Here is a 24,052-nt window from a genome sequence, read left to right on the forward strand (position 1 = left end):
TTTTAGTTTCTTTCTTTAAACATCAGCCTTGATATCTGCTCCCAGGGAAAATTAGTAGGCAGAGCAGAATTCTGAAGATGTATTTACAGTAGCCTCATACTGTTCTGAACAGAGGACAGGTTTGGCAACAGGGATAACTAGAAAGAAATACGAAAGTGGTGTATCAGCAGCTCACTCTGAGTTCTGGTATTAAAGGGGAAATCCAACAGCAGAAACAATTAGAAAGGTGCCCAGGCCTATGCGACTGAGTGTTAAAACATGAGTTCTCTTGGGGGTTGGGGGAGAGGAAGGCAAGATTATATATTTATTTATGTGCATCTATTAATCTTAAAAGAATAACCCATGTGTATAACCTGTACTACTTATTTTGTCTGTCAAAGCTACAAAAATAAGTGGAAACTAGAACTATAGGTCATTCACACACTGGTAATTCAGAGAAATAATACTCACTGACTGATGTATCCATTTTTTAAATTGGCTGCTGGTGGAGAACACAGCTAAGCAGCAGTATCTTTGATTAAAACACAGTAACAGCTCAAATGGTTGTGTGCATGAGATTTTTTTTTTCTTTACAATTAAAATGTATATTTTAACCTTTGGAACATTATTTACTTCTAATCATTCATATCAGAATGCAAGTTTAGATGTCCTTGTCACTATACCGTCAAACCACAGACCTTTTTTTTCTTCCAAGTTAAAAATAAATAAATCAGAAAATAGAATTTTACCCTCAGGTACTTTTATAAAGACTAGGCAAGAATGTAAATTACAAACCTAGAAATAGCCTTTGGAATACTCTAAAAGGATAAGGAAAGCAAACTGATCCCTCCATCAACTAAAAGGCCACTCCATCAGTCTTTATTCAGTAAAGACCCCCTCTACAAGTCAGTTTTGCCTAAGGATTACATGTCTAGGCACAAAAATACCTCATTTTTACATTATTTAAAAAAAAAATTAAACCAACAAAGCTAAATTGTATCCCCTTTCAGACCCTTTTAATAATTCATAAATGGTTTTTGCTTCATTACTTTAATGTCTTTTATTGCTGTCAGAGAATCTTGGAACAAATCTAAAGTCTTTCTTTACATGGGTACCACTTGAAGCACACGCAGTCAGATTTTTGTAGTCCTCAATGAAGAATAATATGGGGACTTCTATTCTTAGCCTGTGACTTAACTATGTTGTAAAAATATTAATCTTATTGAAAACCAAGACCTATATCATTTTTAAAAAATGCAAAAACTCTCAGGCTTTAAATGTCTGGGGATGGTTTATAACAAGAATGTGTAGTTTAGGAATGACTAGTTCCTTTGATACCCTGAACTATTTGTATACTATTTAATGGGGCAGAGCTCTTCCACTAGAGCTTGTAATGAAAACAGTATCACCAGGGGAGGAAGTGAGCCCCCATGGATGTCTAACTAGTTTGTTACAAGATTGACGCCTTGTGAAATTTCTGTGTTTTCCTCCCCCCAGAAAACAGGTGAATTGTTGATCTACATCCTCTAAAATAAAGCTGATTGTGCATTAAATGCCACATCCTCAACTCAGCTAAATGCACAGATTGCTTCTACTAAATTGTAAAGGAAATTCTCTGATGCAAGTTATTTGCTGATGTGAAAATATACCGAGAGAGAGATCTGAGCACTTAACTTGCTCTTTGTTACAGAAGAATGTGTTCTAGTACTGAGATTCTCAGGCAACTCCCACACATGTTAAACCCTTATATTTTATAGGAAATATTACTCAGAGGACACCAGATTAAGATGATTTACTAATTTCATGTGGGGGAGGGTAAGAGAAAAAAAATCATATACACAACTCCTTGGGGTATCCAGCTGAGACTAGACAGTTACAATAAATGGATCTGATAAAACATTGCTTTGTCTGCAGTCTTTTTGCCAACTGGTACTTAGAGCTTCAGTTTGGACCGGGCACCCTATACTGCACAATAAGGGTTTCCTTAGCAGTTGGATATTCCATTAATGTATTACTGTATAGTATGTTAATCTGGCTAATGAATTGAGCATTTTTTTTCAATATCCGCCAGTAATTTTTTTTAAAGTGTACATTTACACCACCTTAACTTATGAATGACAGGAACCAAAATATTCCATTTGCCAATAAAATCAATAGAGAACACCTTGAAACTATAATGGTGACATAATTTGCATCACAACTCTATTAAGGACCTTATCCTAATTCCATTTCTTTCAGTGGAAGCAGGATCAGATGTTATTCAGGGGTGAGGGGTGAATCTTGAGCTAATAAGCACCTCCAGCCACCACTGAAGCACCTGGAACTTGTGTAACTCAAGTACCTACTTGAGCTCAGACCATAATATACTGAACTTTATAGATAAAAGCTTTATAAAAAAGAGAATGTGAATTAATACAAAATAATTTAGTTTAGTGAGTAATTTGTCTAGCAATCTCAGTAGCACTTTACTTTTAATAAACTCCAATGTTCTTTATATAGTCCTTATGAGAGAAAAGGAGACAAATGTTTGATTTCAATATCAGACCAGATAAGTGTGAGGCTGCTTGGTGGTTCTGTCTGTCTGTTATAAATACATATACATGTTGCTATAATACAAAAACCAGAAAGGGCTGCTTTCTGGTACAAAGTAGAAACAGAGTTTTTCTAGGAGGCTGTTTTCTTCAGATGCTGAACTGTACGTTATCTAAAAACTTCCAACAGGTCAGGGCTACTGGAAAGTAACCTCTAAAATCTTCTTGCCATTCATTTTCATGCTCCAACATCAGAGGTTGTTGCTGAATATCTATAGGAATATAGCTTGTTGTCTGCCCCTCCACTCAACAGCAACTGTAATGGGGAAAAACAAGTTGTGCCCACTGTCAAACCAAGTAAATATCCACACAATTTTTGTCCCTGGGCAACAAATGAGCTGAATAAATATTTAAAATTATTCCTCAGCAGTCTGATTCTGTTCTTCCTCTGAAGAGCTAAATGTCAGGAGTAACAAACAATGGTGATGTGAACCCCATAGTCCGTTTTAATTGGTTCAAATTCAGAAATAATACAGGCCTATATCTTACCCTCCTACAAAAACCAATTAGGGGAAGGTAAAGCTTACGTGAAAAAGTCTAAGGCTTTCACTGGTCTGCCACATCTCAGTCTAAGAGGTAGGGCCCCTGGGACTGTGGAGTTGGGGTCTCCAAAACCTATGCTGTGCTTAGATACATGCAGCTGGGCCCCAAGGTAAACATCATGCTCCTGCCCATGCCACAAAGAAGTGGCAGCACACCTTTGCCAGGTCCAGTTGCCTGTGCATGCTACCTCCACAGTCTAATGCCACAGAGGAGAAAATGCCGCTTAGAGGAGCACAGGAGTAATTTTCATCATAAGTTCCCATGTCCAGAGAAAGAAACATGCCACCTTGAGTGGCTGTTCTGACTTCCACCCTTCCTTGATTTTGTCCCCCTAATGCTATGGTGCAGAGCTTTCATATAATCCCCATGGACGGGAGGGGGATGGCCATCTGGTAATGATGCCGAATAACCACTTTTCCCCTATAGAGAGTCCACCCTAACCCATCCCGCTACAATTAAGGCCTTCTGGTCACCTCCATGCCATACAAGCAAAAGGGAGAATATGATCCACGCACACCAACAGGAGATATCCAATAGTAAAAAGTTCATTGTTGTTCTCTAGTTTAGAATTAAACATCAATCATACCATCATCAGCCCCTTTCCCATCCAAAACACACATTTAAGGAATAAAATCCCGTTCCTCGAATTCTTACCCCTGCTTCTGTCCATTCCACACACAAAACCTTGTCTTCATGAGCAGCCAAATCATAGAGAGGAGCCTTGCAACTGATAAGATAGACATTTAGAGTCATAAATTAAGTAAAATTATATACAAAGTTTTCACTCCTAGAAAATTCTGGGTTTGATCACACTATAATCTTGTAACATTTAAAAACCATACTTCTACCACTATACTTCTTGGGGGAGAACAGAATTAAGCCATACACTGGTCTTCCCACCACTGAATTCAGACAACAGCTGTTCCTGATTCTAGCATGTATTTCTGTACGATTGTGTCTATACTAGGTAAGTGGATCATTGGTAACTAGACCAGTCAGATAGCATCAGTGGTGCAGGATGTCTACACAAGACATGCTCTTTTGGCTCACATACATATTTGTACTATATTACACCATTAGAAAGTTGCACTGCCTTTTGGGTACGCTCTGGAGCAGTGCCTTGTTGGAAATTTTGAAGGGCCTTCTGGGAGCCCAGAGGAATTGTGGAATAAGAAGTCAAGCTCCCATAAGGCTTTGGGTAGCGGTGCCATTTCCTACTCCTTTTCGCAAAATGGAAACCAGGGGTGAACACTTAGCTCTTGTTTCTTACTCAATAAAAAAGGATTCTGATGAGGCTAATGAAGAACAGTTGCAAAGCATCTGAGGCAAGGCCACGGAGAATGTTCTGAGAGCACCTCCAGAGCAACAGAATCAGAGCAGTAGCTACTGACAAAATCTTTGGTGCCCCCACCCTGGAGTAGCTAGCTTTTATGCAGTATCTGAGGATTATATTCACTCAGGAAATGCCATTTTTGGATCCTGACCAGGGCCATGGACTGATGAGAGAAAGTTGTTCAAGGTGTGGCACCAGGAACAGTAGGTGCATAACTCAGAATAGAGGAAACAATCACTGTACTTCTGTGGTGAGCTAGCCTTAACACTGCAGCACCAAACCAACAGGATGAAAGCTCTGTTCAGTGTCGGAAAAAAGAGTGGTGACTCCTCTGTGGCAGCTGACTACCCCAGATGACTACTGGTGAGTAGGGCACCATTTTTGTGTTTGGAAAGTCTTGTGGGACCTATTGTTGTGAAGGTGTGCATGGTAACACAAACATCAGATATCCACAAGTCTATGAAGTCCAAGACACCTCCCCAAGAAGCTCACATGAGTTTTTAGCTCTACTCCTGCCATGTTCAGCATAGGAAAAAATCAAAAATAGTAATCTCATTAAACAAGTTGCAGGCAGGTGAAAAACTAAGTACACAGTTTATTATTAAAGCCTTGATTATGCAATCAAACCCTAGACCAATTGGTCTTCTCTACCATTACCCCTTTCAAGTCACATGATGTTTGACTTAGACTAGTGGTTCTCAACCTTTCCAGACTAATGTAACCCTTTCAGGAGTCTGATTTGTCTTGAGTACGCCCAAGTTTCACCTGACAAACTACTTGCTTACAAAAATCAGACATAAAAATACAAGTGTCACAGCACACTATTACTGAAAAACTTCTTACTTTCTCATTTTTATCATATAATTATAAAATAAATTGATTGGAATATAAATATTATACTTACATTTCAGTGTATAGTATATAGAGCAGTATAAACAAGTCATTGTCTGTATGAAATTTTAGTTTGTTCTGACTTTGCTAGTGCTTTTTATGTAGCCTGTTGTAAAACTAGGCAAATATCTAGATGAGTTGATGTACCCCCGGAAGACCTCGCATATCCTCAGGGGTACATGGGCCCCTGGTTGAGAACCACTGACCTAGACCTCTCGCTTTTGCAAGTATCTGTTTCAGACACAAACTACTCCTTTCCTTGCAGCTACATGTTATGAAATGTCCACAATGGGGAGCAAATCAAACTACACACATTAGGCTCCTTCCGGAAGACAGATACGCCTAAAAATCTTGCTAGCGTAACTAAGATTAAAAAAAAAAAAAAAAAAAAAACCACAAAAAATTAAACCCACTAGCAAAATTATTAATGAAACCTCTTTCCACGTCATCTCACTCAGTGCAGTATTGCCACAGAAATCCTGGGTGGGAAGGTCAATGCAGTTGATTTCAATGTCCAACCACAGAGCTGCTGGCAGAAGGCAAGTGCACTTCTCGCTCTTCTATTAGGTGTTTCTAATCTCCATACGGATTCCAGAAATTTTGTTGGAGTCTCCATTTAACTTCCCCATATGCTTTTGTTGTGTCACTAGGCTACATGAAACTCTACGTGCTACCTGTGAATATTAAAGAATGGCATTTACCTCCTTGTGTCCCAAATCTTGACAACGTTGTCTAGAGAACCTGAGATTAGCTGTTGCTCATGTGTGGGGGACCACTTCACAGACGTCACCCAGCCAGTGTGAGAGGTCAAAGAGAGGAGTACCAAGGAACCATCTGGGACAGAGAAAATGAAAACCCACCACCCCAATTTACAGAAATGTATACAGGTCAGTTTAAGATATTTATAAAATCCACCAGTATACGAGAAGCAGTCAAGATTAACACATGTGGGGGCCGGGTAGTTCTTCCTGCTCATCATGTCATAAGATTGTTTCAGACAGCATGGGAGGTTAAAACGCGTGCACGCACACAAGCTCCTGTAGAAAGGACAAAAATCTAACCACCTTATTGTTACCAAAGAGGCACGTTTCCCACTGTTGAAGGAGTTTCTTTGATGCAGATTACTGAATGGCTCTAGGGATCAGTAATGGGATATGAAGCCTTTTATCCAGGGGCAGCTCTATGTATTTTGCCGCCCCAAGCACGGCAGTCAGGCGGCTTTCGGCAGCGCGCCTGCGGGAGGTCCGCTGGTAACGTGGATTCGGCGGCATGCCTGCGGGAGGTCCACCGGTCCCACGGCTTCGGCGTGCCCGCCGCCAAAGCCACAGGACCGGCGGACCTCCCGCAGGCATGCTGCCGAAGGCTCCCTGACTGCCGCCCCTACACCGATCGGCAGGCCGCCCCCCGCGGCTTGCTGCCCCAGGCAATCGCTTGGTGCGCTAGTGCCTGGAGCCGCCCCTGCTTTTATCTCTAGATTATTGGTTCAAATCTGGCCTGGTTTGTAGTGGCTAAAAAGACATTCCTGTCTGGCTTATGATGTGTGGTAGTCTGTCTATATCATGAACTGCAATGATTGGCAGTCATTTCAGACTTGTAAGGAGTACAAAGTTTGATCAGACATGTAATCAGCTACTTTTTCACTTCTACAGATGGTCTCCCCTATTCAGGATTTAGGCACCCTGACAAAACAGTGGCATGTAAGCCACTGATAAAAAGTGACCTTAGATTTCAAGGCTGTTAGCAGGGCAGCTTTCAAAATTCACTAAAAAAGAAATGTCTTTAAAAGAGAAGAATTGGATTTGTTTTCCAAATTACTGTCTAAGGAATGAAAGTTATTAAGAATGAAAAAGTCATGCCTCAAAAGGCAAAAAGCAATAGTACTTAAAATAGCCAATTAAATGAGCTACTGCTGTGGTCAGCTGAAACAAGGCTCACTAAGAGCAGGGAGGGAATGAGGATAGCTTCTCATCACTTTACACAGTCATGGGAGCATTTTTGCAATGGAATGTGGAAAGGATCCGGGTTCATACAGCTTTCCCTGTCCCCACTGCTCCTGTTAATTTTTGGTTTAAATCGTCTAGCTCCCCAGTTAGGAAACAGTTACAGACAAATACCAAAGTTTGTGTGTGTATATCTTATGAAATGTGTTAAGATGTACCCCCTTCTCTCAACACACATGAATTTGAAAAGTCATTTGTGTTACCCACACATTTACTTTTGCTCACCTTTAGTGCGGGGATCCCATAATCTAATGTGTCTGTCAGTACTCCCAGATGCTAGACGCCGACACAATGGTGAGTAGGAGATAGAATTAAATACTTTGTTTCCGGTCTGCATAAGAAAAGAATTCATAAGTTAGGAGCTACTCTTGTACAAATTCTAAATTCAAATCGAACTGGAGTTACACCAGTGGGAATCTGGTGAAAAGTTTTAATGTACAACATGTAAAGAAATCTCACCAAAGTTGATTTGAGACCTCCTGTCTCCACATCCCATATTTTAATTGTATGATCCCATGATGCACTACAAATTTCTTCAGCATCTGACCACAGCACAGAGGAGATGGCTTCAGTATGGCCAGAAAGAGTTGTAATGGGAGTCTAGAAATTAAATAAAGTATTAAGATCAGAAAAATAGTGGCCTAGTATTGTATTTCACCAAATAAATGTTTGTATGTAGATTAATTTTCAGATATTTCATCAGAAATTTCCCCCTACACATATTTATCAAAAAGGGAAAATATTTTCCATTTCCATGCTTTTCAGCTGAGATTCTACATAAATCCTGACCACTTCTTACCCTGGTTAGTCCCAGCTGTTCAATTTTCTGCTTCTTCCTTGGTCTGTTTGCTGCTTCCTCTATTTCATCCTCTTCATCTGTAGGCACTATGATGGAAAGAAAGCCAAGCTTGATTTAGAAGGTTTTGGGATGCATTCCCAGCTAAGTACTTACATGCCCCCCCCCCCCCCCCCATCACCACAGTATCCAATTGCCTGCCAAACATAAATTTAATCCTCAACACTCCTGTCAATTAGATCAGTATTATTATTCCCATTTTCCAGCTGAGGACTTTAGGCACAAATAAATTTACTCAGGTCTTCCACGTCCTAGATGAATTCCTCTACAAGACCATCCTTCTTTCATGGAAAAAAACTCAATAAATCCATCCTATATTCTGTACACAGTCACTCTATATTTTAATTTACACATTTATTTATATAGAAATGTAAATGGGCATTTTGAAAGGAGGCATCCAACTGGCTAGCGAAGGACTGTATGGTTATTTTATGTCACCAGGTCAGGATCAGTTTAGTCAATTTATTGTCCCTCAAGTCACGATGCCTATAAAAGAAGATTAGGAAAAGAGTCCACAACTACTTAAAGTGTCCATATTAAAAACTACAAACTGTATGAGCCTACTGAATGCTAAAATCTGTAGATAGTATTTGGAAAAAAGACACCCAGTTGGCAGCTATACGTGAAATCTAAGTGTTTAAGTTAAGTTTACGCCATGACCCTGTAATTAAATCTGTGCAGAGGTCTGCCGCATTATGTCAGTGCAGACTGGGGGCTTTAATCTGTTTTAAGTAACAGTGTCCATTATCGCAGAAAAACCAGAAGTTAAATTGTTAAAACTGAACTCTTGGCACAGTTACTGTTGCACCATAATAAATGACTATAGTGAGGAGGCGTGGCCTCCCTCTGAGACTGATCCGCTCCCCATCCCCTGGTAGGTGGATCCAGGCAAGCCACGCCCACCCTCCCCCTCCCCAGAACCAGAAGGGCGGGACAGGAAGTTTAAAAGGCAGGCCCTGCAGTTCAGTTGGGTGAGAGCCAGAGAAGGGAGCAGATGTCCCTCGCCTGCTGCTGAGCCCTGTGCCCGAGACGGAGCTCTACAGTGCCGAGAACCCTGAAGGGTTGCCGCTGGCCACATACCCCGAGGAGAAGGAGGAACCCCAGGAGATGGAGGTACAGTAGGAAGTAGCCCTGGGGCACTAGATATTAGTCCGATTTGGTTGCCAGAGTAGGTCAGTGTGTTTCAGTGGGATCCCTGCTGACCCAGTAGTGGAGGGTTCTGCCATAGTCAGGGCCCATGGTTAGGATCCGGTGGAGTAGGGTGGGCCTGGACCTCCCCATCCCCTGCTACCAGCCCCACCCCTGGAGTTGGCAGCCTCCCCACCTTAGGCTGGATGGCCTGAGACAGCTTGTTGCTCTGCCCCACTATAGGCAACTATATTTAAGGGGGGGGAAAACCCACAAGAACATGCATTTTATTCTCAGAAATGGAAAATGTATAAAAGCAGTAACACGTCAAAATAAGAGTTTCTGGTATAACCGAACAACATATTATATATATATATATATATAAACTTCAAAAGTGAAAAATTAAAACTAATACCCATTTAAAATGGTTAAAATAAAATCTATTCAGAAGTTTCAGTCATTCCAGATCATTAAATTTTAAAACTCTCAATTAGAGCCAAAAATCTCAGGCAAAGTATTCATAAAATATTAATCTTACCTGCAGACCAGATCTTTAACATCTTATCCCAAGATCCACTGCAGAACTAGATGAACAGAAACTTTTTATTAAAAAGATTATGTAAAATCCAACTAGTTCACATAAGCCACAGAAAGTCATCTTTCTGCTCAAAATGTTGCCTATGCTACCAAAATCATCTTCAGCTTTGTGTGCAATATTAAGGGTTTTATGTATCTTTTCTTTTCAATACAGCACTTACTTCCATTACGTCGAATGCAAGGCTATCACCAATTTATAAGTGCTTTGGTATCCACAATTAAATACATAGGTTTATACAAATTGTATGCACTTGACAACATACGACCAATTCACATGCGGAGGACAAAAAATTTGATTTTTACACATAAACAAGCAACACAGAATCCACAACTCACTAGCTCAACACAGATCTCCTGCAAGTAACTTACTTTAGTTCTTGTGCAGTCAACTGCTATAGAGTCCACACTTCCAGCATGTCCTCTACAACAGTGAAGGGCTTTCACTTTGTTCCTCTCTACATTCCACTCCCACAGCAGGATAGTCTGATCCAGAGAGGCACTGAGTAGCAGGCATGACAAACTATCTAAGGAAGGAAGAAAGTGCCAACATACAAATCCAATTAAGGAAGTCTTTCTAAAAATCCTTTTAGAGGAAGCAAGATTAAGATTTTAAAAATTTACACAGTGACCCAATACAAATTAAGAGATTCATGTAAATACACCGGATCCTAGCTAGAATGTGGGATTTGGGATCCATGCGCGGTACTGCATTAAAATGAATTGCAATTAAAGTAATTAAATTTGGGATCCATGGCCACAACCGTGTTGTGCGAATTCACTCTATATAGACGCGTGTTCTAGCGAGGGTCCGGTGTATCACAGATTTAAATGTACAAATACTAATGAAGATTAACTTAGAATATTTAAATAGTTATTAGAAAATACTGGAGTTTGTTTAAAAAGTATTTTATCATGAGGGATTTTACTCAATTATTTCATTTCTAATATATTATAAGCAGTGCTTACAATAGCTGTAACATTTAGGTTGGCAATTGAACCTGTATGTTTTCCAGTAAATTGCTCTAGCCCCACTCCCAACCAGTATAAGGTGTACTGACCTTTTTTCACCCATGTCACATCTTTCACCACCTCTGTGTGCCCAGCAATTGTCATGATGGATTTTCCTTCTAAAGACCAGATTCGAGAAGTCTGATCATAAGAGCCAGTCAAGATCCTAGGGGATGCAGATATTGAAACATTTTTTAAAGCCAATGGTGCATCATGGGAGATCTCTTCAATTAGGAACTTTGAAACTATTAGTATGATAACCAGTTGAGAGACATGAATAAATAAAACATCTCCTTTATGTAAATCTTAGTCCTCTTTGAAATAAAAAAAAGTTAACATTAAAATTTAACTTGTTTGCAAAAACTGGATCAAATTTAGATTTTAATAGGTTCAAAACAAACTTTCTTAAGGAATGAATTAGCTGTGGATTTCTAGACAAGGTATACAGGAGAGAGAAGTGAGAATATTGATCATTCTGGTAAATTAAATGCTGAAGTGTTTTTACTGTCTAATTTAAGACCAACCAAAGAAAAATTATAATTATAATAAATTCTTTACACTGATTAGCAAAGCATTTTCAATCCATTAATAAATGGGGGGGTCTCAGTATAATCAATAGTTAACAACAGCTCTGGAAATATCTATAGTAGAACCTCAGAGTTACGAACACCAGAGTAACGAACTGACCAGTCAACCACACCCCTGATTTGGAACCGAAAGTACACAATCAGGCACCAGCAGAGATGGAAAAAGAAATAGCAAATACAGTACAGTACTATTAAACGTAAATTACTAAAAAAAAAAAAAAAAGTGAAGCAGCATTTTTCCTCTTCATAGTAAAGTTTCAAAGCTGTATTAAGTCAATGTTAAGTTGTAAACTTTTGAAAGAACAACCATAATGTTTTGTTCAGAGTTACAAACAACCTCCATTCCTGAGGTGTTGGTAACTCTAAGGTTCTACTGTAGTAGAAAAGACAAGTAGTGTGGTAAACATTTCTTTAAAAGCACTCCAGATAAGGGTTTTGAAACTACAGTAATAACTTAGAATTAATATTTGAAGTATAAAATATTGAAATGTTAGAAATAAATGTAAAAAGACAGCAAGATGTTATTGTTTTATTAAAGGAGATAATATCATCAGTGCTACTCATCAGTTCTAACTCCTACCAGGAGCAAATCTCATCCTCTTATGCATGGTACCTTCCTACTTGGGTTAAAGTTACTGTCAAGGTAGCATGGAGGAGCTCAAACTTCAGCTAATTTCCCAGGGATATGGCCTGCATATAAACAATTGATTTAAAAGGTAGAAAAGTCATTTAAAGGAAAAGAGAAATATGGAATGGGAAGAAGACTATGTTAAAGAGAAGTACCAATAAATAACTATGGAATCAGCTACAGACAGTGGGAGAAACCAAGATGGAAACTTATGACTGGCTTAGTGGGTCTGCGATACCATTCTTCCGTAGCTTCAATAGAACTGATCCAGTCGTCATGGAACATGCATTCCTCGGGTTGAGGTGCAGTGTACTTCTCCACATATTCTATTTCCACCACTTCCTCCTAAACTCTCAAAAGACAAGAAGCCCATCAGTGTGCTTTTTCTTTTTAAACAAACAATCACAATGATCTAGTACAGTAGTTCCCAACCACTCCGAGCAGTGGTATCAATTAGCAAGACAAAGGTATCAACTATACAAGCCTACCTTCCACGCGACTGTGTGCGCTCTACTCTGCCTTAGAAATTGAGCTGCTACTGCAAATGGGGATTCAGGTAGCCCTAACTCCTTGACAGGCAAGCATATGCATAACTGAACAGAAGGCAGATGGTAGCAATGCATCAGGGCCCAGCACAAAGATTCATAATTAAGGGCCCAATGCTGCAAACACTTAAGAATGTGTGTAATTTTACTTAGGTGAGCAGTCCTATTGAAGTCAATGGGCCTACTCGCATGATTAAAGTTACACACATGCTTAAGTGTTTGCAGGATTGGGCTCTTAGCGAATGAGCGTTACCTTAAGTACAAGTACATCACTACTGATCAACGCTACCTATTGGCTTATCAAATTACTACTAATACAGTGTTTAAAAGTAGCTGCAAATGATTTCCAAAGTAAGTGTTGTTCCTTTTCTTTTCTAGGTTTTCCCCACTATGCTTATCATGCATAGTAGTGGAGTGTCTATAATACTTCATATCATTTGACCTACATAGGGCCACTGACTACAGACTAGCAGAGCAGGAGACAAAAGTACATTGATGGTGACCAAAATGGGACCAGTCTCCCTCCAGAACTGTATGAAACCAGACAACAGGAGAAGGAAGTGTCTCAGGTTGCTCAATAGCAAACTCTAATCATTAGGAGCACTTTCAGGCTCCAAAGCAAGTCTTGGTGAATCCTCCATGGGCAAAAGAATAATGCAGGGTCTTCAGAGGAAAATAAGGGAAATTATTTGGGCTTCATCAGAAAGGCAAAGGAATACTAAGGGAGAAAAATACATGGAATATAGAGAACTTTCCTAATCAGAACTGTAAACCAGATCAAATTTAAAATCTGTATCTAATTAAATGGTCTAGGTCGGGATCTTTAAATCCCATCATCCTACAGTGTGGTCCACAGAAAGTGCGTATGACTTACTGTTGAGATGTTTTCTGCTTCCATGTGTTTGACCAGTGACATACGCAAGAACTGGCCCTTGACAAGGAAATCAAACTCCACATATTTGTGGTCCTCTAAGACAAACAAGAAACAATGTTTAAATTTCAAGTCTTAACTTATACAATCCAGAAAAAAGAGCAAATTTTAGGGACTGAAACTAAATTTAGTTAAAATAAATTCAAGGGCCACCTTCTTCTCCCAAGTATCAGAGGGGTAGCCGTGTTAGTCTGGATCTGTAAAAAGCAACAGAGAGTCCTGTGGCACCTTTAAGACTAACAGATGTATTGGAGCATAAGCTTTCGTGGGTGAATGCCCACTTCGTAGGATTCATGCACTCTGTTGCTTCTTCTCCCAGTTACAACTGTTCAACCACATTATCTAAAAGGGATTACACAGATTTAACTGAGGGCAGATCTTGACCCAAAGGATGCCTTGGAGAAAACAGCACCTAAATTTCTATAAGTAGCATCTCTGGAGCCAGGACTCCAGGCTTCTAAGGTGTTACCTCTTCAATTTTGGTTGCAATTTGAGAAGTTAACAACAACTTTTAAAGTTTTACATGGGCTGAGACCCAATTATACCTCCACTTCTGTCTGCTGGAGCATCTCTGTCGTTGGCTAACCAAAGTCCCAGGTACCAACCTTTGGAATTTGCCTCCCCTGACTGCTCACCAGGGAAAGAGTCAGGTGAGTTTCAAATAACACTGCAAGGTTTTAGTCAGTCAACTGGATTAAAATTTTTGTTTCTATTTCTTTTTTTTTTCCTCTTTCACTTTAGTTGGATGGTCTAGACAAAATGATTTTTATTGTTAGCATTGCAATAGTGCCTACAGGGGACGATCAGGATTCCAATGTGATAAGTACTGTATAAATAGAATGGGGGGCTGGGAACAGTCCCTTCCCCAAAAAGCTTACAATCTAAATATGTAGCCAGACAAAAGGTATAAGAGCCAAGTGAGAACAAAGTAACGGTGAGATTGACACAACAGGTATGTCTTTTTTATTTTTAAAAACACAAAGGGCAGGACTGCTTATGGGTTTTACACTCTTGATTTCCCCCAGTCATTCATGCGATCAGTCCTGTGCAAGCAGACCCGTACTTGTGTATGGTTCCACTGACTTCAATCAAACTCTGGCTTGGTCTACAAAGTTATATTGCCATAGCTATGTCGGTCAGCATTGTGAAAAAACCCATACCCGGAAGAGTGCTTTTGCCAATGCAGCTAAAGTTGTTTGGGGAGGGGATGTTCCTACACTGACATAAGAACTCTCTCTTGGTGTAAACTATTTCTACGCTAGGGGGCTATGCCAGTATAGCTTTGCCAGCATAGACACCATACTGTATACACGTACAGTACATCTTTGTGGGCATAAGGATCCATCTGCATGGATCTGAGTGCGGAATCAAGGGCTATATTTTTAATAATCATGTACGATGCCTAGAAATTGTTAAAGATACTATAAGACAAGTAAGAACAATAAGGGAGGTAAGATCCTCTATGAAAATTTGAAAGGAGAATTTTGCCCAACTGTGAAAACAATTGTTTTTCCAACCAAGGAATCTTGACGAGTCTTGTATGCTTTGCTGTACGTATGTTCATAAGTCTTTGCAGGAGTGGAACCTTTGTATTTTAAGCCCCTATAGTTTACACACTTATGAAGAGATTCTAAATACTTTAGTAAGTTTCTATTTTTTTTTTTAAAGTATTCCTTTTTCTAAAAGAGGTAAATCACCTTCCAAATACATACCATGTTTAGCTTGCAGCAATTTATTGATGATGTTACTGAGGTCAGCAATTTCAGAGGCTGCTGGGATAGAGAATGGAACATCATCTACTACATACCTAGAGGGAAGAAAATAGGAATTTACTTATTGAGAAGTGCTGAAACTCACAGCTCAACAGGTACAAAATAAGCATATTATTTAAAAGTCTGTGATACAGCTCTTTTTGCAAGTGAGGGGTTTAAACACTTTGCAGTTTGAATGGACACATACTTTATTTGCACTTGTTTCAAGAATCCTGCCCATCCTAATCTCATTATACTGTATAGTTTAGGCTCCCTTTGGTAAGATTTTCTGAAGTTCAACTCGTGCGTAGCCAAGCAAGAACCAGGAACACTTTTTTTCCACCTTTTTTGAAACTTCCTCTCTAACATTCACAAATACAATAGCTCGTAATATACACTATAGTATCTCCAAATTCATCTCTAAGATCCAAGCGAAATCTAGCTGGTAGAGAAGCCAGTGGCACGGGGAAAGTACAGAAAATGAGTGAATATTAAAAGAGTTGCTAAAGCCCCACCCCTTACAGCTGTACATTTGCCAACGCTTAGATTATGGCCCTGATCCCATTCCCCCTAAAATCAGAGAGGATGCCTCTGACTTCAGTGGAAGCAAAAGGAGGGCCACCGTGTAAATCTTGATTACAGATTTTATGGAGGCACTCACAGATATTTTCAATTAACTTGTAGGAGTTTATGGAGTTTTGTTAGGGAATGCTGTTTGCCAGGAAAGATGAAGTAAATAAATCTATCCTCCCCAACCAACCAACACTACAAAACATCCACCCACCCCAGTAAGATTTGACCGTGTAGCAGTAGCCTCAATTTCCCTTCTTCTAGTTGCTCTCCTTCCCACCCACCCTGCCGTGGTGGTGGCCTGCACATGGTGTGTGACCGCTCAGGATGAGCATCGCTCATCAGTATCGTTCCTGTCCGCGTTTCCCTTGCCCCCACCCCCGGGCAGTTAGGCCACCCCACACTCACTTGTGGTTCTCGGTGAAGAACCGAGCCTGGAGCTGGGCCATTGGGTCGGAGAGGGCGAGGCTGGGCCGGGGCTGTGTGCGTGCGTCTGTGCCCAGCTGAGGACTGACACGGGGTGCAGGACAGGAGGCTGGACCCGGCCCTGAGCTCTCTCTCCCCAGCCAGCGGAGCAGAGAAAGCACGTGTCTCGGAGCCGCAGTCAATCAGCCCGGAGCAACAGCACAGATCAAGCATTCCGCCAGCGATTAGTGGGGGCTGCTCTTAAGGGCCCGGAGCCGCTCCCTCTGTCAAGCCGCGCTGGACGCTCCGCCCACCAGTTCCTGGCTGGGTGAGAATGGGAGCTACTCGCGCACGCCCCCACGCTGCAGCCTGTGAGGCAAATGCAGAGACCCCCCAACCTTCATTACGGCTGGCTCCATGGAAACTACCAGTCCCAGCATGCAGCGCGACCCACGGGGATCAGTCAACGAGGTGTCCCGAGACTACAAATCCCAGCACGCATAGCGCGAGAGGCCACAACTCCCAATATGCCATGCGCCGCCTCACAGCCGCGTAGCGACTTCTTCCCCGTACCACCTGTCAGCTTCAGTAAGACTTTTTGGGGGCCATTATTTCCGGGTTGTACGGTGGCCCATGGGGACCACACCACACGGTAGGGAGTGCGTTGCTGCGCCTGCGCTATACGGCTGTCTCCATGGTGGTGCCTACGAGAGCCAAGACGAGGTTGAGTAGACTCGTTCTGAATTTTCTCTCCGCTTCCCTGACTCCCCTGCAGGGTTCGCGGCAGCCGAGGCGGGAGGAGCCGCGCCCAGTCTGCCCTCCCCACCCCCACCGCGCGCGGGGCGTTCTGGCTCCCAGACCTGCCAGGGGGCTGTGGGGCGGCGCCGCGGAGGAGGGGGGCAGCCCCCCGGGGCTATTGTTCTGCGGGGCCAACATGGCGGGGGCCCGGCTCTGCCCCCGGGAGGTCCTGGCAGGGCGGCCGCCCGCCCGCGCTGCTCCCCGCCCGGCGTAAGGAGAGGTAGAGCCGCTGCCCTGCCTCGCCTCCACCCTGGGGGGATGGACAACAGAGCCCTGGCTGGACCCGGCCCGCAGCCCCTCAGTGTGGGGACGGACAGGGGAGGGGAGAGTGGTAGTTGGGACAGGACCGCAGCCCCCAGTGAGGGGAGGGGGGATCAGGGCCGCGGCTCCCCAGTGAGGGGAGGGGGGATCAGGGCCGCGGCTCCCCAGTGTGGGGCGGGGAGAGGGGTAGTTAGGACAGGACCCGCTGCCTGTCGGAGGGGGGGGCGGTCTGGACAGGACCTGCTGTGCCCCCTGGAGTCAGGACGTGACCTACTGTACCCCTCGGGGGGGTGGTAAGAGATTAAGGGTTCAGGTTAAGTCCCATGGGGAGATGGAAGAGTGGGTATCAAGCCTAGATCCCACTGCCTTTTTCCTTTTGAAGCGGAAGGCTTTTGCTGTATATGTCAATGAGACATTTACAGGTCCATTCATCATGTTTGGCATTTCCCTCTACAAATTGTGCTGGTAGAGTTGGTGACACAGCCCCTGGGATGTATGCATATAAACATGTATGCACACATCCTGTACAATTCTCTAGGAGATACTGAGTTACTGGCGTATAAGATTTGGGTATGTTTCATGTACTTGTTCACTGTTATTGATTTACTGATGTGATTTGGTGAACCTGAATGTTCATGTAACATAACATCTAAAAATAAAGTTTTATTAAAATCAAATTTGGTGGATTTTAAAAAAGTACTGTACTTATAAATGAATTCAGTATTTTGGAAAAAGATGTTTGGCTGGATACCTTGCATCTGTTTGATTCCTTTTACATCTGGTTAACGGTTAGTTATGGCCTTGCTATAAGTGAGTAGCTGTATCTGTCTATAATGTGTAGTGGTTCTATGGGTAACCTGATAGAGAAGGAAGGGTTGTCTTGATGTTTTAAATTAGTAAGATTTATATGCTTTCTTCAGAAATACATTTTTTAAAAATCGATGTCTTGCAAGTGTAATTGATGTAAATGCTTTTTGGTTGTTTTTTTAGATCTGTAATATGTACACCTAGTTAATAATTGCAGAAAGACACTAAGCAATAGCTTTTCCACAATTTTTAAAAAAGCCTACTGAATAATTACTATAGTTTATAGAAATAACATGAAAGGCACTATATAAGTGGGTCAGCAGTTACTCTGAGTCTTTCTTAGCTCCCCTCACGACAAAGATTAAGAAAATTTCGGTCATATGTTAAAAATATGTGTGTGGCCAATGTAACTCATTTTCATTCAAGAAGCCATGACTATTGAATATGCTCAGTTACTTTACTATCACTGGTACCCATCAATAATGATTTAGTTGATGTAGAAATGTCTCATAAAACACACTTCTTTTGAAGGGGCATTTAATTGCATCGAGGCTGTGTGACTGTCTCAAAGTTTCTCCTAACTCAGCACTATTTTCATGGAAAATTGGGGACGATATTGCTATTGATTCCTTGAGTATGACATAACTAAGGCCCTACCAAATTCATGGTCCATTTTGGTCAATTTCACAGTCATAGGATTCTAAAAATCATAAATTTCATGATTTCAGTTATTTAAATCTGAAATGTCACGGTGTTGTAATTATAGGGGGTCCTGACCCAAAAAGGTTTTTTTGGGAGGGAGGAGGGGTGTTGCGGTACTGCTACCCTTGCTGCTGCTCGCGGAGGCACTGCTTTCAGAGCTGAGCAGCTGGAGAGTGGTGGCTGCTGTCCAGGAGCCCAGCTCTGAAGGCAGAGCCGCCACCAGCAGTAGCGCAGAAGTAAGGATGCATAGTATAGTATTGCCACCCTTACTTCTGTGCTGCTGCCTGCAGAGCTGGGCCCTCAATCAGTAGCTGCTACTGTCTGGCCGCCCAGCTCTGAAGGCAGCAGCAAGAGTGGCATGGTATGGTATTGCCACTCATACTTCTGCGCTGCTGCTGGTGGGGCACTGCCTTCAGAGCTGTGTGCTTGGCCAACAGCTGTCGTTCTCCTGCTGTCCAGCTCTGAAGTCAGCGCAGAAGTAAGGGTGGCAATACCACGACCCCCCTGCAACTCCCTTTTGGGTCTGGACCCCAAATTTGCGAAACACTTGTCTCCCCTATGAAATCTTTATAGTATAGGGTAAAAACACACAAAAGACCAGATTTTAATGGCCGTGAATTTGGTAGGACCCTAGACATAACTAACTTCTTTAAAACTCATTTTTTTCCTATCATAAGATGGAAATAAGATCAACAGTAAGGTATTTACTCATCATAACTTCCTTTATTGGTACCAGAAAATATGAAATTGCACACATCAAATTTGATGGTACCTTTGTATGACTCCAGGTACAGATTTCAAGAAGTGTCTTTGTATTTTTCCAAATCTTCTTCTGTTTTTTCAGTGTATGCTTCTTGTGCAAAGCATGCTTATTTGCCAGAGCAGTGGAATAACCTGTCCCTTTTGCAACTTAGTTTTCTTCTATAACTAAAATACTGTAGTCATGAGAATAATTAGAAGTTCAGTTCTAAATCTTAGTGCTCCCATCTGCATTTAGGGACCACTCTTTCACTGCCTTCAGGAGGAGGCCTCACAATAATAGATCTATGGAAAACAGGAGCAAGACTTGGTAAGAGAACTTAAAGTCACTTCAGTCTGGAAGTGCCACACATTGGGAACCATTGCTTGCTATGTCTAGGTTACTGTTTCTATTAATCGATACCTAAAAATGTCATATACATTTCTGAAGTGTTGGAAAAAAGAAAATACACAAAATAAATTATAAAATATTCTGGTTGAAAAAATTAATAAACCTATCATAAAATTTTTAAAAATAGTGTTCTGACTACAGTAAGAGCTTCTTATAAAAATACTGGATAGTGTGTTCTGGTCCCAGTACTGGTCTCAGAGCTGTAGTCTGCTGAGGGTTAACTGGTCTGTAAAGAGGAAAAAATTCACCTCCATCTTGCTGGTTCCCAGTCCCTCTCTAGAGTTTGGTGTCCTACGCAAAATAAGTTTGCTGATCTCAAAGTAGTTGGCAAGAACATACAGCACATTACTAAAAGAACCACCACTATTGGTGACCATAGTCTCATCAGAGTAATAAAGGACTGAATGGGCATTGTCTCTGTCTACCCTAGGCTTTTCTTCCCCTTCACTAAAAAGTCTCATCAAAGCTACAGTGGTTCAGCTTCACTGCCAACTGGGAGAACTAGCATACAACTGGATTCTAGGTGGTAGCTATTATTTTAAGTCTCCCTTCTCAGAACAGGTATATATTTCTCAGTGTTTAAAACGCTGATGCCAGTCAACACCTTGCCTATGCTCGCACTTCCACATGCCAGTGTTTGTATCTATAGAACTGAACCAGTGATAGCAACAGTGGTAAATTTTAAAATTTCATACTATAGACATAGTCATTGGCTATAAACTTCTACCCCTACAAGGTGGAGCTGAGGCCTATTGGCAGGGTACTGCAAATGTTTGTGCGGTACCTATCTGACACACCTGCAGAGAGTTCTGCTTTCAATCCAGCACTACAGAAACATTAAATTCATTCATACACACACAAAAAGGCCGATAGAGGAACCAATATGAAAATAGAACTTCATTCTCAACATTCTATAAAATGTATAATATAAAATAAATGTATATATTAAATAATCCAGATGTATTTTAAAGAATCCAGATATATTTGATAGCTTTACTCCAGATTTGTAAATGCTGCATCAAAGGGAGAGGGAGTTATTTGGGTATACTAGTTGACCCAGACAAAATCTTCAACATGTGTATAACTGAACTGTCTGAATTGAAGAACCTAATAGCAACTATTATTTTGTAATCTATTATTAAATATTTATTTACTCCTAAATGAGATATTAAAATTACATCTCTGGAAAGCCATTTTGCAGACAGTGCACTTAATTTTTCTCAAAAGGCTAAATTGTATTGCTTAGACTAAAATACCCTATTTTACTATTTTTATTAGAGAGATTAATAATACATTTAATAATAAAATTCAATTTCCAATCAATTTTTTCTGTTGCTCTTGATATTCTTCGTATCTGTGGCTGAAACTTTCCATATTTGGTCTCAGCCCCACAAGTGAAATTATTTTGAAAGTTTAAGCTAACTGTTTTCAAATATTTTGGAGGTATGGGAGTGTTGAGGGGGGGAAATGCTTTCCCTCTGTGATCTGGTTTAAACATGGTAGATACTAGAAATTAGGAACCTGTCATTTTGTATAGTAATTGAGAATTTAAAAAAATCCAAGTTTGATGAAGATAGGTTAAATAAATTTAAAGATATGAATGTTTGAAGTTAGAATGTTGTTCAAATGCATTGGAAGAATTTATCTCTGAAGGATGATTCACTTAGCTCCAAAAGCCAAATAGGTCAGGCTTTCCTTTTCCATCCATCTCGTGTGGCTTAGCCAGACGAACTTGTGTGCTCCACAGGCTGAATATTTCTGTTCAAATAATTTACCAGCTACACTGATGGAACTTGGAAGCTCTGCTGATGAAGGAAATAGAGCAGGAGTAGGCAACCTATGGCACGTGCCGAAGGCGGCACGCGAGCTGATTTTCAGTCGCACTCACACTGCCCGGGTCCTGGCCACCGGTCCAGGGGGCTCTGCATTTTAATTTAATTTTAAATGAAGTTTCTTAAACATGTTAAAAACCTTATTTACTTTACATACAACAATAGTTTAGTTAATTATAGACTTACAGAAAGAGATCTTCTAAAAACATTAAAATGTATGACTGGCACGCGAAACTTTAAATTAGAGTGAATAAATGAAGACTTGGCACACCACTTCTGAAAGGTTGCCGACCCCTGAAATAGAGGCTGAAAGGCAAAGCCAAATAGGTCTAGTTACGGCAATTTATCAGCTGCACTGTTGAAACTGATGGAATGTGTAAAGCTTGTACAATATGCAAGCTAAATAACCATGGAATACTTTTTCTTATTAAAAGAAAATTATTTGAGGGAAAAACTCTGGAAAAAATCTGGATACCAAAATTAAAATTTCTTCTACAAAGATGGCCTTGTTTTATGCCATGTATATTTCATGGTCTGTGGTACACTTTAACATATGTAATGAATTAACTCACTTGGTGTTCTATCGGTCATTGCATAAGATAAAAAGTGCTCAATCCAGGCAAAACTTAGGTCCTGCAGAAAGTGGTAGGTATCACTTCTCTTTGTATGCTTGAATGTTGTGTTCTGGGAAACTGCTGCTGGGGGTGCCTTCTGTGGAATTAGAGGTACAACTGAAGTTCTAAAAGCCTCTGGCACTTTTTCTGTTCATCCCTGGTCCTGGCCAAATTCCAGTTTGGGTAACTGCACTCTTCCTGCCTAAAAATGCCCCTGGTAAATTAACAGAATAGATGTTTGCCTTCATTCTGACACTGTTGTTAAGTATTACTCTAAAATAGTTGTTGCATTTCACTCCAGAGTTGGCTGCATGTCAGAGATGGGTGAAGCAATTCTTGTGTGTTCATTGTAAAAAATCCATTAGTGAAATTTTTATAGAGTGTTTTCGTGATCCCTCTGGATGAAAGGCACTAATTATATAAATGTATATGGTCACTTTTTGTATAAAACTACATATATGCACAAACAATGGATTAAAATCTGCCAGTCTTACTAAAGCAAAACTTTTTGCAGTAAGAGCCTATCCATGATCCTGTAGAAATCAATTGACATTTTTCTTGGGTGAGAACTGAATAAAGATATGTCAGGTTTTGGCACCTTATGAAGTAAGGGCTATCTCACAATCCCATGGAAGTCAATGGGAGGTTTGCCATTGATTTCAAATGGGATGAGGCTTTGCCTAAGTTCATAAGATCTACATTTAAAAATAATAAAAAATAAATGCAGTGACCTATAGGTTGAGGTAAAAGTACATCCTGGATGGGAGGCTGAATTAAAGTACTGTGACTTTTCCAGGCTGCCCTGTAATGGAAGAAAATGGAGTTGACCATGACATCAGCATGGAAACATCTAATGACTTACTGGTAGTCAACTGTAATAGTACAGGAGAGTCAGAAACCGATGACCAAGTGTTTCAGGTGAGAGATTAGTTGGGACATCACTGTGAAGCTGGTTTCTTTCCATCCTCTGTGAAGAGTCTACAACATAAAGATAATCTGTTTACCCTGCACATCAATAAGCAATCTGTTTTTCTCTCATTATTTCACAATGGCTTTACACAACATGTACTACTGTCTTTACATTGATTTCTAATACAGATTAATTTGGAATGAGTGAATGTCTGGCGGGATTCTCATCAGTTTGCATTCTGATAGCAAAGCTAGAAAATCACATACAAACACTTCATGTCTTTCAATGGGTGTATTTGTATGAACTTTTTTAATTTTAAAAATTATTGAAAGATTTTCCTTCACTGAAGGAAATACCCATTGAAATGAGTGGGAGCTGCAGGTATTCAGCACTTATAAAAATCAGGCTGCATATATTTGTGCACATTTTGATGTAGGAATCTAACTTTAGGTACTGAGGTGTGAGAATTTTGGCTGTAGTTATCTATTTCTAATCAAAATGTCTTTAATCCAGACAACATGCATATGTGTTTCTTAGTTAATTCTACAATTTAAAATCATTCTTTTGGCAATGTGATCATGTACCCTGTACCATACGGTGTATCTTAAAACAAACAGTTCCATTCATTCATTGCC

At 40.7% G+C, this 24,052-nt stretch overlaps 2 protein-coding genes across 2 annotated transcripts in view; one reads left to right on the plus strand and one right to left on the minus strand.

Annotated features, from left to right (window-relative positions):
• Positions 1–863: 863 nt before the first annotated feature.
• WDR12 (WD repeat domain 12) lies at positions 864–16,448 on the minus strand. Its single transcript, XM_065413222.1, has 13 exons — positions 16,347–16,448; positions 15,330–15,424; positions 13,561–13,655; positions 12,380–12,486; positions 10,977–11,092; positions 10,288–10,442; positions 9,860–9,905; positions 8,137–8,222; positions 7,797–7,937; positions 7,563–7,668; positions 6,039–6,171; positions 3,768–3,840; positions 864–2,826 (listed from the first exon to the last, which is right to left on the minus strand). The coding sequence occupies exons 1-13, from the start codon at positions 16,385–16,387 to the stop codon at positions 2,749–2,751; spliced, it is 1,272 nt and encodes a 423-aa protein (XP_065269294.1). The 5' UTR covers positions 16,388–16,448; the 3' UTR covers positions 864–2,748.
• Positions 16,449–17,028: 580 nt separating this feature from the next.
• Positions 17,029–24,052, plus strand: part of CARF (calcium responsive transcription factor) — a 50,274-nt gene continuing 43,250 nt past the window's right edge. The window contains exons 1-2 of the mRNA XM_065413557.1: positions 17,029–17,066; positions 23,304–23,425. Of these exons, the coding sequence (XP_065269629.1) occupies positions 23,315–23,425 (111 nt within the window). The 5' untranslated portion in view covers positions 17,029–17,066; positions 23,304–23,314. The remainder of the gene's footprint in view (positions 17,067–23,303; positions 23,426–24,052) is intronic.

The sequence above is a fragment of the Emys orbicularis genome, chromosome 11 (genome assembly GCF_028017835.1).
Source record: "Emys orbicularis isolate rEmyOrb1 chromosome 11, rEmyOrb1.hap1, whole genome shotgun sequence".
NCBI lineage: Eukaryota > Metazoa > Chordata > Testudines > Emydidae > Emys > Emys orbicularis.

Coding starts and splice junctions, on each gene's coding strand:
- WDR12 (XM_065413222.1), bottom strand. CDS start 16,387: ATGGCCCAGCTCCAGGCTCGGTTCTTCACCGAGAACCACAA. Junction 15,425..16,346: donor TTCTTCACCGAGAACCACAA/GTGAGTGTGGGG, acceptor TCTTCCCTCTAG/GTATGTAGTAGATGATGTTC. Junction 7,669..7,796: donor GAGGTCTCAAATCAACTTTG/GTGAGATTTCTT, acceptor TTTCTTATGCAG/ACCGGAAACAAAGTATTTAA.